The sequence below is a fragment of the Petromyzon marinus genome (genome assembly GCF_048934315.1).
Source record: "Petromyzon marinus isolate PM22_M1 ecotype Great Lakes invasive population chromosome 73 unlocalized genomic scaffold, UKy_Petmar_22M1.pri1.0 chr73_unloc.3, whole genome shotgun sequence".
Lineage (NCBI taxonomy): Eukaryota > Metazoa > Chordata > Hyperoartia > Petromyzontiformes > Petromyzontidae > Petromyzon > Petromyzon marinus.
Genome location: NW_027422609.1, coordinates 235,086 through 250,204, shown reverse-complemented (window position 1 = coordinate 250,204; position 15,119 = coordinate 235,086). Strand labels below are relative to the sequence as shown.

At 53.3% G+C, this 15,119-nt stretch overlaps 1 protein-coding gene across 2 annotated transcripts in view; it reads right to left on the bottom strand.

Annotated features, from left to right (window-relative positions):
- The window catches only part of LOC142908136 (rho GTPase-activating protein 20-like), a 73,950-nt gene that overhangs the window by 28,739 nt on the left and 30,092 nt on the right, over positions 1–15,119 (bottom strand). For both annotated transcript variants that reach the window (XM_076058401.1, XM_076058400.1), the window contains exon 2: positions 12,573–12,659. In XM_076058401.1, coding sequence (XP_075914516.1) covers positions 12,573–12,659 — 87 coding nt within the window. The remainder of the gene's footprint in view (positions 1–12,572; positions 12,660–15,119) is intronic.

The window sequence follows — 15,119 nt, the reverse complement described above, 5'->3', positions numbered from 1 at the left end:
ACCCATAGACTCATAGACACCCATAGAGACTCATAGACACCCATAGAGACACATAGAGACCCATAGAGAGAATCATAGAGATACTCATAGACACCCATAGAGACCCATAGAGAGACTCATAGAGACTCATAGACACCCATAGACACCCATAGAGATACTCATAGAGACCCATAGACTCATAGAGATACTCATAGAGACCCATAGAGACTCATAGACACTCATGGAGACCCATAGAGATACTCATAGAGATACTCATAGAGATACTCATAGACAGACTCATAGACTCAGAGACTCAGAGACACCCATAGAGACCCATAGAGAGACTCATAGAGACCCATAGACTCATAAACACCCATAGAGACTCATAGAGACCCATAGAGAGACTCATAGAGACCCACAGACTCATAGACACCCATAGAGACTCATAGAGACTCATAGAGACCCATAGACACCCATAGAGACCCATAGAGACACATAGAGATACTCATAGAGATACTCATAGAGATACATAGACACCCATAGACTCATAGACACCCATAGAGACTCATAGACACCCATAGAGACCCATAGAGAGACATAGAGATACTCATAGAGACTCATAGACACCCATAGAGACATAGAGAGACATAGAGAGACTCATAGAGACCCATAGACTCATAGACACCCATAGAGACTCATAGACACCCATAGAGACCCATAGAGAGACATAGAGATACTCATAGAGACCCATAGGGACCCATACACACCCATAGAGACCCATAGAGATACTCATAGAGATACTCATAGAGACCCATAGAGACCCATAGACACCTATAGAGATACATAGAGATACTCATAGAGACCCATAGAGACTCATAGAGATACTCATAGAGACCCATAGAGATACTCATAGAGACCCATAGAGACCCGTAGAGACCCATAGAGATACTCATAGAGACCCATAGAGACCCGTAGAGATACTCATAGAGATACTCATAGAGATACTCATAGAGACCCATAGAGACCCATAGAGATACTCATTGAGACTCATAGAGATACTCATAGAGATACTCATAGAGACCCGTAAAGACCCATAGAGATACTCATAGAGACCCGTAGAGACCCATAGAGATACTCATAGAGACCCATAGAGACTCATAGAGAGACTCATAGACACCCATAGACACCCATAGAGAGACTCATAGACACCCATAGAGACCCATAGAGATACTCATAGAGACCCATAGAGACTCATAGAGATACTCATAGAGACCCATAGAGACTCATAGACACCCATAGAGACCCATAGAGATACTCATAGAGACCCATAGAGACTCATAGACTCATAGAGACCCATAGAGACCCATAGAGATACCCATAGAGACCCATAGAGAGACTCATAGACACCCATAGAGACCCATAGAGAGAATCATAGAAACCCATAGAGACACATAGAGAGACTCAAAGAGACTCATAGAAACCCATACAGACTCATAGAGACTCATAGAGACCCATAGAGAGTCTCATAGAGAGACATAGACAACCATAGAGACACATAGAGACCCATAGACACCCATAGAGACCCATAGACAATTACAGAGACCCATAGACACCCAAAGAGAGACCCATTGACTCATAGAGAGACCCATCGAGACTCATAGACACCCATAGAGACTCATAGACACCCATAGAGAGGCTCATAGACACCCATAGACACCCATAGAGACCCATAGAGAGACACATAGACACCCATAGAGACTCAGAGACACCCATAGAGACTCATAGACACCCATAGAGACTCAGAGACACCCATAGAGACCCAGAGACACCCATAGAGACTCAGAGACACCCATAGAGACTCATAGAGACTCATAGACACCCATAGACACCCATGGAGACCCATAGAGACCCATAGAGAGACCCACAGAGACCCATAGAGACCCATACAGAGACTCATAGACACCCATAGAGACCCATAGAGACCCATAGACACCCATAGAGACCCATAGAGACCCATAGACTCACAGAGACTCATAGAGACTCATAGAGACCCATAAACACCCATAGAAACTCATAGAGACTCAAAGAGCCCCATAGAGACTCATAGACACCCATAGAGACTCAAAGAGACCCATAGAGACTCATAGAGACCCATAGACCCCCATAGAGACTCATAGACACCCATAGAGAGACTCATAGACACCCATAGAGACCCATAGAGAGACATAGACACCCATAGAGACACATAGAGACCCATAGACACCCATAGACACCCAAAGAGTCACAGAGACCCATAGACACCCGTAAAGACTCATAGAGAGACCCATCGACACCCATAGAGACCCATAGAGAGACTCATAGACACCCATAGAGACCCATAGAGACACAGAGAGACTCATAGACACCCATAGAGACCCATAGAGACACATAGAGAGACTCATAGACACCCATAGAGACCCATAGAGACCCATCGACACCCATAGAGACCCATAAAGAGACTCATAGACACCCATAGAGACCCATAAATACCCAGAGACACCCATAGAGACCCATAGAGACCCATGGAGAGACCCATAGAGAGACCCATAGAGAGACCCATAGAAACCCACAGACTCCCATAGAGACCCAAAGAGACCCATAAAGTCACAGAGACCCATAGAGACCCATAGACATCCATAGAGACCCATAGAGACCCATAGACACCCATAGAGACCCATAGAGACCCATAGAGACCCATAAAGAGACTCATAGACACCCATAGAGACCCAAAGATAGACTCACAGAGACCCATAGAGAGCCCCATAGAGAATCATAGAGACTCATAGACACCCATAGAGACCCAAAAAACCCATAGAGACCCATACAGAGACCCATAGAGACCCATAGAGATGTAGACACCCATAGACACCCATAGAGCCCCCTAAACGCCCATAGAGACCCATACAGAGACTCATAGAGACCCATAGACACCCATAGACACCCATAGAGACCCATACAGAGACCCATAGACACCCATAGAGACCCATAGAAACCAATAGAGACCCATAGAGAGACTCACAGACACCCATAGAGACCTATAGACACCCATAGACTCTCAGAGACCATAGAGACTCATAGAGACCCATTGACACCCATAGACACCCATAGAGACTCATAAAGACCCATAGAGACCCACAGACTCTCAGACTCATAAAGACCCATTGACACCCATAGAGACCCATAGACTCACAGAGACTCATAGAGACTCATAGAGAACCCATAGAGACCCATAGACTCTCAGAGACTCATAGAGACCCATAGACACACATAGACTCACAGAGACTCATAGAGACCCATAGACACCCATAGACACCCATAGAGACCGATAGACACCCATAGAGACTCATAGAGACCCATAGACACCCATTGACACCCATATAGACCCATAGACACCCATAGAGACCCATGGCCACCCATAGAGACCCATGGGCACATAGACACCCATAGACACCCATAGACTCATAGAGATCCATAGAGACCCATAGACACCCAAAGAGACCCGTAGAGACCCATCGACTCTCAGAGACACATAGAGACCCATAGAGACCCATAGAGACCTATAGACACCCATAGACTCTCAGAGACCCATAGAGACTCATAGAGACCCATAGAGACCCATAGAGACCTATAGACACCTATAGACTCTCAGAGACCCATAGAGACTCATAGAGACCCAGAGAGATCCATTGACACCCATAGAGACTCATAGAGACGCATAGAGACTCATAGAGACCCATAGAGACCCATAGACTCTCAGAGACTCATAGAGACCCATTGACACCCATAGAGACCCATAGACTCTCAGAGACTCATAGAGACTCATAGAGACCCATAGACACCCATAGAGACCCATAGCGACCCATAGACACCCATAGACTCACAGACACCCATTGACACCCATAGAGACCCATAGACACCCATAGAGACCCATAGCCACCCATAGAAACCCATGGGCACATAGACACCCATAGACTCATAGAGATCCATAGAGACCCATAGAGACCTATAGACACCCAGAGAATCTCAGACACCCATAGAGACTCATAGAGACCCATAGAGACCCATTGACACCCATAGAGACTCATAGAGACCTATAGAGACTCATAGAGACCCATGGAGACTCATAGAGACCCATCGACTCTCAGAGACTCATAGAGACCCATTGACACCTTTAGAGACCCATAGACACCCATAGAGACTCATTGAGACCCATAGAGACTCATAGAGACCCATACAGACTCATAGAGACTCATAGAGACCCATAGACTCTCAGAGACTCATAGACACCTATTGACACCTTTAGAGACCCATAGACACCCATAGAGACTCATAGAGACCCATAGACTATCAGAGACCCATAGAGACCCATTGACACCCATAGAGACCCATAGACTCACAGAGACTTATAGAGACCCATAGACACCCATCGAGACCCATAGACTCATAGAGACCCATAGACACCCATAGAGACCCATAGAGAGACTCATAGACTCATAGACTCAGAGACACCCATAGAGACCCATAGACACACAAAGGCACCCATAGAGACCTATAGACACCCATAGACACCAATAGAGACCCATAGAGACTCATAGCCTCAGAGACACCCATAGAGACCCATAGACACCCATAGAGACCCATAGAGACCTATAGACACCCATAGACACCCATAGAGACCCATAGAGACGTATAGACACCCATCGACTTACAGAGACCCATAGACACCCATGGAGACCCATACAGAGACTCACAGACTCCCATAGAGACCCATAGCCACCCATAGAGACCCATGGGCACATAGACACCCATAGACTCATAGAGATCCATAGAGGCCCATAGAGATCTACAGACACCCATAGAGACCCATCGAGATACATAGAGACCCATAGAGACCCATAGACACCCATAGAGACCCATCGGCTCTCAGAGACCCATAAAGACCCATAGAGACCCATAGAGACCTATAGACACCCAGAGACTCTCAGAGACGCATAGAGACTCATAGAGACCCAGAGAGATCCATTGACACCCATAGAGACTCATAGAGACCCATAGAGACTCATAGAGACCCATAGAGACTAATAGAGACCCATCGACTCTCAGAGACTTATAGAGACCCATTGACACCTTTAGAGACCCATAGGCACCCATAGAGACTCATAGAGACCCATAGAGACTCATAGAGACCCATAAACTATCAGAGACCCATAGAGACCCATAGCCACCCATAGAGACCCATAGAGACTCATAGACTCAGAGACACCCATAGAGACCCATAGACACCCATAGAGACCATAGAGACCTATAGACACCCATAGACACCCATAGAGACCCATAGAGACTCATAGACTCAGAGACACCCATAGAGACCCATAGACACCCATAGAGACCCATAGAGACCTATAGACACCCATAGAGACCCGTAGAGACCTATAGACATTCATAGAGAGACATGGAGACCCATAGACTCACAGAGACTCATAGAGACCCATAGAGACCCATAGAGACCCATAGACTCACAGAGACTCATAGACACCCATAGAGACCCATAGCCACCCATAGACACCCATAGAGACCCATACAGACCTATAGAGACCCATAGAGACCTATAGGCAGCCATAGACTTACAGAGACTCATAGACACCCATAGAGACCCATAAATACCCAGAGACACCCATAGAGACCCATAGAGACCCATAGAGAGACCCATAGAGAGACCCATAGAGAGACCCATAGAAACCCATAGACACCCATAGAGACCCATAGACACACATAGACACCCATAGAGACCCATAGACACACATAGACACCCATAGAGATCCATAGAGAGACTCATAGAGACCCATAGAGACCCATAGACATCCATAGAGACCCATAGAGACCCATAGACACCCATAGAGACCCATAGAGACCCATAGAGACCCATAAAGAGACTCATAGACACCCATAGAGACCCAAAGATAGACTCACAGAGACCCATAGAGACCCATAGAGAGACTCATAGAGAATCATAGAGACTCATAGACACCCATAGAGACCCAAAAAACCCATAGAGACCCATACAGAGACCCATAGAGACCCATAGAGATGTAGACACCCATAGACACCCATAGAGCCCCATAAACGCCCATAGAGACCCATACAGAGACTCATAGAGACCCATAGACACCCATAGACACCCATAGAGACCCATACAGAGACCCATAGACACCCATAGAGACCCATAGAAACCAATAGAGACCCATAGAGAGACTCACAGACACCCATAGAGACCTATAGACACCCATAGACTCTCAGAGACCATAGAGACTCATAGAGACCCATTGACACCCATAGACACCCATAGAGACTCATAAAGACCCATAGAGACCCATAGACTCTCAGACTCATAAAGACCCATTGACACCCATAGAGACCCATAGACTCACAGAGACTCATAGAGACTCATAGAGAACCCATAGAGACCCATAGACTCTCAGAGACTCATAGAGACCCATAGACACACATAGACTCACAGAGACTCATAGAGACCCATAGACACCCATAGACACCCATAGAGACCGATAGACACCCATAGAGACTCATAGAGACCCATAGACACCCATTGACACCCATATAGACCCATAGACACCCATAGAGACCCATGGCCACCCATAGAGACCCATGGGCACATAGACACCCATAGACACCCATAGACTCATAGAGATCCATAGAGACCCATAGACACCCAAAGAGACCCGTAGAGACCCATCGACTCTCAGAGACACATAGAGACCCATAGAGACCCATAGAGACCTATAGACACCCATAGACTCTCAGAGACCCATAGAGACTCATAGAGACCCATAGAGACCCATAGAGACCCATAAAGACCTATAGACACCCATAGACTCTCAGAGACCCATAGAGACTCATAGAGACCCAGAGAGATCCATTGACACCCATAGAGACTCATAGAGACGCATAGAGACTCATAGAGACCCATAGAGACCCATAGACTCTCAGAGACTCATAGAGACCCATTGAAACCCATAGAGACCCATAGACTCTCAGAGACTCATAGAGACTCATAGAGACCCATAGACACCCATAGAGACCCATAGCGACCCATAGACACCCATAGACTCACAGACACCCATTGACACCCATAGAGACCCATAGACACCCATAGAGACCCATAGCCACCCATAGAGACCCATGGGCACATAGACACCCATAGACTCATAGAGATCCATAGAGACCCATAGAGACCTATAGACACCCAGAGAATCTCAGACACCCATAGAGACTCATAGAGACCCATAGAGACCCATTGACACCCATAGAGACTCATAGAGACCTATAGAGACTCATAGAGACCCATGGAGACTCATAGAGACCCATTGACTCTCAGAGACTCATAGAGACCCATTGACACCTTTAGAGACCCATAGACACCCATAGAGACTCATTGAGACCCATAGAGACTCATAGAGACCCATACAGACTCATAGAGACTCATAGAGACCCATAGACTCTCAGAGACTCATAGACACCTATTGACACCTTTAGAAACCCATAGACACCCATAGAGACTCATAGAGACCCATAGACTATCAGAGACCCATAGAGACCCATTGACACCCATAGAGACCCATAGACTCACAGAGACTTATAGAGACCCATAGACACCCATCGAGACCCATAGACTCATAGAGACCCATAGACACCCATAGAGACCCATAGAGAGACTCATAGACTCATAGACTCAGAGACACCCATAGAGACCCATAGACACACAAAGGCACCCATAGAGACCTATAGACACCCATAGACACCAATAGAGACCCATAGAGACTCATAGCCTCAGAGACACCCATAGAGACCCATAGACACCCATAGAGACCCATAGAGACCTATAGACACCCATAGACACCCATAGAGACCCATAGAGACGTATAGACACCCATCGACTTACAGAGACCCATAGACACCCATGGAGACCCATACAGAGACTCACAGACTCCCATAGAGACCCATAGCCACCCATAGAGACCCATGGGCACATAGACACCCATAGACTCATAGAGATCCATAGAGGCCCATAGAGATCTACAGACACCCATAGAGACCCATCGAGATACATAGAGACCCATAGAGACCCATAGACAACCATAGACACCCATAGAGACCCATCGGCTCTCAGAGACCCATAAAGACCCATAGAGACCCATAGAGACCTATAGACACCCAGAGACTCTCAGAGACCCATAGAGACTCATAGAGACCCAGAGAGATCCATTGACACCCATAGAGACTCATAGAGACCCATAGAGACTCATAGAGACCCATAGAGACTAATAGAGACCCATCGACTCTCAGAGACTTATAGAGACCCATTGACACCTTTAGAGACCCATAGGCACCCATAGAGACTCATAGAGACCCATAGAGACTCATAGAGACCCATAAACTCTCAGAGACCCATAGAGACCCATAGCCACCCATAGAGACCCATAGAGACTCATAGACTCAGAGACACCCATAGAGACCCATAGACACCCATAGAGACCATAGAGACCTATAGACACCCATAGACACCCATAGAGACCCATAGAGACTCATAGACTCAGAGACACCCATAGAGACCCATAGACACCCATAGAGACCCATAGAGACCTATAGACACCCATAGAGACCCGTAGAGACCTATAGACATTCATAGAGAGACATGGAGACCCATAGACTCACAGAGACTCATAGAGACCCATAGAGACCCATAGAGACCCATAGACTCACAGAGACTCATAGACACCCATAGAGACCCATAGCCACCCATAGACACCCATAGAGACCCATACAGACCTATAGAGACCCATAGAGACCTATAGGCAGCCATAGACTTACAGAGACCCATAGACACCCATGGAGACCCGTACAGAGACCCACAGACTCCCATAGAGACCCATAGAGACTTATAGACACCCAAACACACCCATAGAGACCCATAGACTTACAGAGACCCATAGACTCCCATAGAGACCCATAGAGACCCATAGACTCACAGAGACCCATAGAGACCCATAGACTCACAGAAACCCATAGAGACCCATAGACACCCATAGAGTCCCATAGACACCCATAGAGACCCATAGACTCACAGAGACCCATAGAGACCCATAGACACCCATAGAGACCCATAGACTCACAGAGACCCATAGAGACCCATAGACTCACAGAGACCCATAGAGACCCATACAGTGACCCACAGACTCCCATAGAGACCATAGACTCACAGAGACCCATACAGAGACCCACAGACGCCCATAGAGACCCATAGAGACCCATAGACACCCATAAACTTACAGAAACCCATAGACACCCATGGAGACCCATACAGAGACCCACAGACTCCCATAGAGACCCATAGAGACCCATAGACTCACAGAGACCCATAGAGACCCATAGAGACCCATAGACTTATAGAGACCCATAGATACCTATAGAGACCCATAGACACCCATGCAGACCCATACAGAGACCCACAGACTCCCATAGAGACCCATAGAGACCCATAGACTCACAGAGACCCATAGAGACCCATAGATACCCATAGACTTACAGAGACCCATAGAAAACCCAAGGAGACCCATAGACACCCATAGAGACCCTTAGACACCCATAGAGACCCATAGACACCCATAGAGACGTCCACAAAGCCCCATAGACTCTCGTAGGGCAGAGGCTGCCACAACTCCGTCAGGAGCTGGCCCGGTACTATCTGGACCTCTTCGGCATACAGGGAGTCCGGTGGACTGGTTACGGTGTGTCTGTGTCTAGCGGAGAGGCTGCCACTCCTCCGTCGGGAGCTGGCCCGGTACCGTCTGGATGCCGGGCGGCGTACAGGGAGTCCTGTGGATTGGTTGCGGTGTCTCTGTGTCTGTGTCTAGCGGAGAGGCTGACACTCCTCCGTCAGGAGCTGGACCGGTACCGTCTGGATCCCCTACGGCGTACAGGGAGTCTGGTGGACTGGTTGCGGTGTCTCTGTGTCTGTGTCTAGCGGAGAGGCTGCCACTCCTCCGTCGGGAGCTGGACCGGTACCGTCTGGACCTTTAAGGCGTACAGGGAGTCCTGTGGGCTGGTTGCGGTGTCTCTGTGTCTGTGTCTAGCGGAGAGGCTGCCACTCCTCCGTCAGGAGCTGGACCGGTACCGTCTGGATCCCCTACGGCGTACAGGGAGTCCTGTGGGCTGGTTGCGGTGTGTCTGTGTCTAGCGGAGAGGCTGCCACTCCTCTGTCAGGAGCTGGACCGGTACCGCCTGGACCTTTATGGCGTACAGGGAGTCCTGTGGGCTGGTTACGGTGTCTCTGTGTCTGTGTCTAGCGGAGAGGCTGCCACTCCTCCGTCAGGAGCTGGACCGGTACCGTCTGGATCCCGGCTGGTTGCGGTGTGTCTGTGTCTGTGTCTAGCGGAGAGGCTGCCACTCCTCCGTCAGGAGCTGGACCGGTACCGCCTGGAACTTTACGGCGTACAGGGAGTCTGGTGGACTGGTTACGGTGTGTCTGTGTCTAGCGGAGAGGCTGCCACTCCTCCGTCAGGAGCTGGACCGGTACCGTCTGGACCCCGGCTGGTTACGGTGTGTCTGTGTCTGTGTCTAGCGGAGAGGCTGCCACTCCTCCGTCAGGAGCTGGACCGGTACCGCCTGGACCTTTACGGCGTACAGGGAGTCTGGTGGACTGGTTACGGTGTGTCTGTGTCTAGCGGAGAGGCTGCCACTCCTCCGTCGGGAGCTGGACCGGTACCGTCTGGATCCCCGGCGGCGTACAGAGAGTCTGGTGGACTGGTTACGGTGTGTCTGTGTCTGTGTCTAGCGGAGAGGCTGCCACTCCTCCGTCAGGAGCTGGACCGGTACCGTCTGGATCCCCGGCGGCGTACAGAGAGTCTGGTAGACTGGTTACGGTGTGTCTGTGTCTAGCGGAGAGGCTGACACTCCTCCGTCGGGAGCTGGACCGGTACCGCCTGGACCTTTACGGCGTACAGGGAGTCTGGTGGACTGGTTGCGGTGTCTCTGTGTCTAGCGGAGAGGCTGCCACTCCTCCGTCAGGAGCTGGACCAGTACCGCCTGGAACTTTACGGCGTACAGGGAGTCTGGTGGACTGGTTACGGTGTGTTTGTGTCTGTGTCTAGCGGAGAGGCTGCCACTCCTCCGTCAGGAGCTGGACCGGTACCGTCTGGATGCCGGGCGGCGTACAGGGAGTCCTGTGGATTGGTTGCGGTGTCTCTGTGTCTGTGTCTAGCGGAGAGGCTGCCACTCCTCCGTCAGGAGCTGGCCCGGTACCGTCTGGACCCCGGCTGGTTGCGGTGTCTCTGTGTCTGTGTCTAGCGGAGAGGCTGCCACTCCTCTGTCGGGAGCTGGACCGGTACCGCCTGGACCTTTACGGCGTACAGGGAGTCTGGTGGACTGGTTACGGTGTGTCTGTGTCTGTGTCTAGCGGAGAGGCTGCCACTCCTCCGTCAGGAGCTGGACCGGTACCGTCTGGACCCCGGCTGGTTGCGGTGTGTCTGTGTCTGTGTCTAGCGGAGAGGCTGCCACTCCTCTGTCAGGAGCAGGACCGGTACCGTCTGGATCCCCGGCGGCGTACAGAGAGTCCTGTGGGCTGGTTGCGGTGTCTCTGTGTCTGTGTCTAGCGGAGAGGCTGCCACTCCTCCGTCAGGAGCTGGACCGGTACCGCCTGGACCTTTACGGCGTACAGGGAGTCTGGTGGACTGGTTACGGTGTGTCTGTGTCTAGCGGAGAGGCTGCCACTCCTCCGTCGGGAGCTGGACCGGTACCGTCTGGATCCCCGGCGGCGTACAGGGAGTCTGGTAGACTTGTTACGGTGTGTCTGTGTCTAGCGGAGAGGCTGCCACTCCTCCGTCAGGAGCTGGACCGGTACCGCCTGGAACTTTACGGCGTACAGGGAGTCTGGTGGACTGGTTACGGTGTGTCTGTGTCTAGCGGAGAGGCTGCCACTCCTCCGTCGGGAGCTGGACCGGTACCGTCTGGATCCCCGGCGGCGTACAGGGAGTCTGGTAGACTTGTTACGGTGTGTCTGTGTCTAGCGGAGAGGCTGCCACTCCTCCGTCAGGAGCTGGACCGGTACCGCCTGGAACTTTACGGCGTACAGGGAGTCTGGTGGACTGGTTACGGTGTGTCTGTGTCTAGCGGAGAGGCTGCCACTCCTCCGTCAGGAGCTGGACCGGTACCGTCTGGATCCCCTACGGCGTACAGGGAGTCTGGTGGACTGGTTGCGGTGTGTCTGTGTCTGTGTCTAGCGGAGAGGCTGCCACTCCTCCGTCAGGAGCTGGACCGGTACCGTCTGGACCTTTACGGCGTACAGGGAGTCCTGTGGGCTGGTTGCGGTGTGTCTGTGTCTGTGTCTAGCGGAGAGGCTGCCACTCCTCCGTCGGGAGCTGGACCGGTACCGTCTGGATCCCCGACGGCGTACATGGAGTCTGGTGGACTGGTTACGGTGTGTCTGTGTCTAGCGGAGAGGCTGACACTCCTCCGTCAGGAGCTGTGTCTGTGCGTCTCACCAATGGGGCCCCGGGTCGAGACGTCTCCCCCTCCTCCTCCTCCTCCTCCTCCTCCTCGGGAGAGACTCATGTCGCTCAGCTCCGAATCTGAGGGAGACACCGGGAGACACGGGGTCACTGAGGGAGACACAGGGAGACACGGGGTCACTGAGGGAGACACGGGGAGACACGGGGAGACACGGGGAGACACGGGGTCACTGAGGGAGACACGGGGAGACACGGGGTCACTGAGGGAGACACGGGGAGACACGGCGGAGACACGGGGGAGACACGGGGTCACTGAGGGAGACACGGGGAGACACGGGGGAGACACGGGGAGACACGGGGGAGACACGGGGAGACACGGGGGAGACACGGGGTCACTGAGGGAGACACAGGGAGACACGGGGAGACACGGGGTCACTGAGGGAGACACGGGGAGACACGGGGAGACACGGGGGAGACACGGGGTCACTGAGGGAGACACGGGGAGACACGGGGGAGACACGGGGTCACTGAGGGAGACACGGGGTCACTGAGGGAGACACGGGGGAGACAGGGGGGAGACACGGGGTCACTGAGGGAGACACGGGGGAGACACGGGGGAGACACGGGGTCACTGAGGGAGACACGGGGAGACACGGGGAGACACGGGGAGACACGGGGTCACTGAGGGAGACACGGGGAGACACGGGGAGACACGGGGTCACTGAGGGAGACACGGGGTCACTGAGGGAGACACGGGGTCACTGAGGGAGACACGGGGTCACTGAGGGAGACACGGGGGAGACACGGGGGAGACACGGGGTCACTGAGGGAGACACGGGGAGACACGGGGAGACACGGGGAGACACGGGGTCACTGAGGGAGACACGGGGAGACACGGGGAGACACGGGGTCACTGAGGGAGACACGGGGTCACTGAGGGAGACACGGGGTCACTGAGGGAGACACGGGGTCACTGAGGGAGACACGGGGGAGACACGGGGGAGACACGGGGTCACTGAGGGAGACACGGGGAGACACGGGGAGACACGGGGGAGACACGGGGTCACTGAGGGACAGACGGGGTCACTGAGGGAGACACAGGGTCACTGAGGGAGACACGGGGAGACACGGGGAGACACGGGGTCACTGAGGGAGACACGGGGTCACTGAGGGAGACACAGGGAGACACGCGGTCACTGAGGGAGACACAGGGAGACACGGGGGAGACACGGGGAGACACGGGGAGACACAGGGAGACACGGGGTCACTGAGGGAGACACGGGGTCACTGAGGGAGACACGGGGAGACACGGGGGAGACACGGGGAGACACGGGGTCACTGAGGGAGACACAGGGAGACACGGGGGAGACACGGGGAGACACGGGGTCACTGAGGGAGACACAGGGAGACACGCGGTCACTGAGGGAGACACAGGGAGACACGGGGGAGACACGGGGAGACACGGGGAGACACAGGGAGACACGGGGTCACTGAGGGAGACACGGGGTCACTGAGGGAGACACAGGGAGACACGCGGTCACTGAGGGAGACACAGGGAGACACGGGGGAGACACGGGGAGACACGGGGAGACACAGGGAGACACGGGGTCACTGAGGGAGACACAGGGAGACACGCGGTCACTGAGGGAGACACAGGGAGACACGGGGGAGACACGGGGAGACACGGGGAGACACAGGGAGACACGGGGTCACTGAGGGAGACACGGGGTCACTGAGGGAGACACGGGGAGACACGGGGGAGACACGGGGAGACACGGGGTCACTGAGGGAGACACGGGGTCACACGGGGAGACACGGGGAGAAACGGGGAGACACGGGGTCACTGAGGGAGACACAGGGAGACACGGGGAGACACGGGGAGACACAGGGAGACACGGGGTCACTGAGGGAGACACAGGGAGACACGGGGAGACACAGGGTCACTGAGGGAGACACGGGGTCACTGAGGGAGACACAGGGAGACACAGGGAGACACGGGGGAGACACGGGGAGACACGGGGTCACTGAGGGAGACACAGGGAGACACGGGGTCACTGAGGGAGACACAGGGAGACACGCGGTCACTGAGGGAGACACAGGGAGACACGGGGGAGACACGGGGAGACACGGGGAGACACAGGGAGACACGGGGTCACTGAGGGAGACACGGGGTCACTGAGGGAGACACGGGGAGACACGGGGGAGACACGGGGAGACACAGGGAGACACGGGGTCACTGAGGGAGACACGGGGAGACACGGGGGAGACACGGGGGAGACACGGGGGAGACACGGGGTCACTGAGGGAGACACGGGGAGACACGGGGAGACACGGGGGAGACACGGGGGAGACACGGAGGAGACAGGGGGGAGACACGGGGGAGACACGGGGTCACTGAGGGAGACACGGGGAGACACGGGGGAGACACGGGGAGACACGGGGAGACACGGGGAGACACGGGGGAGACACGGGGTCACTGAGGGAGACACGGGGAGACACGGGGGAGACACGGGGGAGACACGGGGTCACTGAGGGAGACACGGGGAGACACGGGGGAGACACGGGGGAGACAGGGGGGAG